Source organism: Alligator sinensis, unplaced genomic scaffold (assembly GCF_000455745.1).
Source record: "Alligator sinensis unplaced genomic scaffold, ASM45574v1 scaffold3760_1, whole genome shotgun sequence".
Lineage (NCBI taxonomy): Eukaryota > Metazoa > Chordata > Crocodylia > Alligatoridae > Alligator > Alligator sinensis.
The window spans coordinates 1-1,147 of record NW_005845405.1 but is presented as its reverse complement, the minus strand read 5'-3'; the positions used below and the strand labels follow the sequence as shown (position 1 = coordinate 1,147).

At 51.0% G+C, this 1,147-nt stretch overlaps 1 gene segment (V, D, J or C); it reads right to left on the bottom strand.

Annotated features, from left to right (window-relative positions):
• Positions 1–754: 754 nt before the first annotated feature.
• LOC102384924 lies at positions 755–1,068 on the bottom strand (the record flags this gene model as incomplete). The annotated part of the segment is given in 1 exon segment: positions 755–1,068. A coding segment is annotated over 1 exon segment (314 nt), but the record flags the coding sequence as incomplete, so codon positions are not given.
• Positions 1,069–1,147: the final 79 nt, after the last annotated feature.

The following is a 1,147-nucleotide window of genomic DNA, read 5'->3' as shown; positions in this document are numbered from 1 at the left end:
CTCAGGGCAATGCCAGCTGTGCCTAATGCCACCAGGCTGCTGGGAAAGCAAGTCTTGGATGGTTTCTGGAAGGGTCCTGTCCTTGGAGATATAAGGGTCCTGGAGATGCAAGAGCTCCTTGTCCCAGGGGAGCACTTTTACAAAAAGACATGAGAGGCAAGACTCAGGGTCACCACTGAAAGAAAGAATGAGGAATGATCTGGTAATTCAAGTCCTAATATACTCAATTCTGATTTATATACGCCAAGAGATTAGAGTGAATACTCCACAAACCCTCACACTGTGCCGGAAAAACTGGAGTGGGAGAGGTGAACCTGGGTACTTCCTTTCAACATTTTGGAAATGTTTGGTGAATGCAATTGTAGGAAAGACGTGTGTTTTGAATTCAGGAGTATTGTGCTGGTGGCCCTTTGGGCACGCAAGGCTAGGCAGTGAGGAAGAGCCCCACTGCCATCCCCATCCATGCTGACAAGGCCCCCAAATGATCTGTAATGAAGTCATCTTGAGACTTGTACTGCTTCATAACCTCTGTCTTGTCAAATGCCCAGCGAAGCTCGCAGGCCTTTGCTGTCTGGAGTGTTATAAGCCCAAATATAACAACCCTCAGATGGCCAAGGATGATCCTATAAGAGATTCCCTCCATGTGTACGAGGTTTTCAGGTGGAAACTTCCTTGTCTGGCCTGTTGTAATTTTGCCACATTAAGATGAACAGGCTTCCCCTTTTTGTGCAGCCCCTGCTCTGCTCTGTGTCACTGTGTCTCTGGCACAGTAATACGTGGCGGTGTCTGCGGCTGTCAGAGAGCGCAGCTGCAGGGAGAACTGGTTCTTGGAGTTGTCCTTGGAAATGGTGATGCGGCTCTTGAGGGATGGGTTGTAGCCTGTGCTACCACTGCTTCCAATTAGGTCCCCCATCCACTCCAGCCCTTTCCCAGGAGGCTGCCGGATCCAGCTCCAAACGTAACCACTGCTGATGGTGTAGCCTGTGACAGTGCAGGTCAGGGTGAGGGTCTCTGCAGGCTTCACCACCCCTGGCCCTGACTCAACCAGCTGAACAGCAGAGAGGACACCTAAAGAAAAGAGAAAGTAGGTGAAGAAGCAGGTCCAGGTAGGAAGCGCCAGCGCTCTGGCTTCCCACCACCCTTCCCC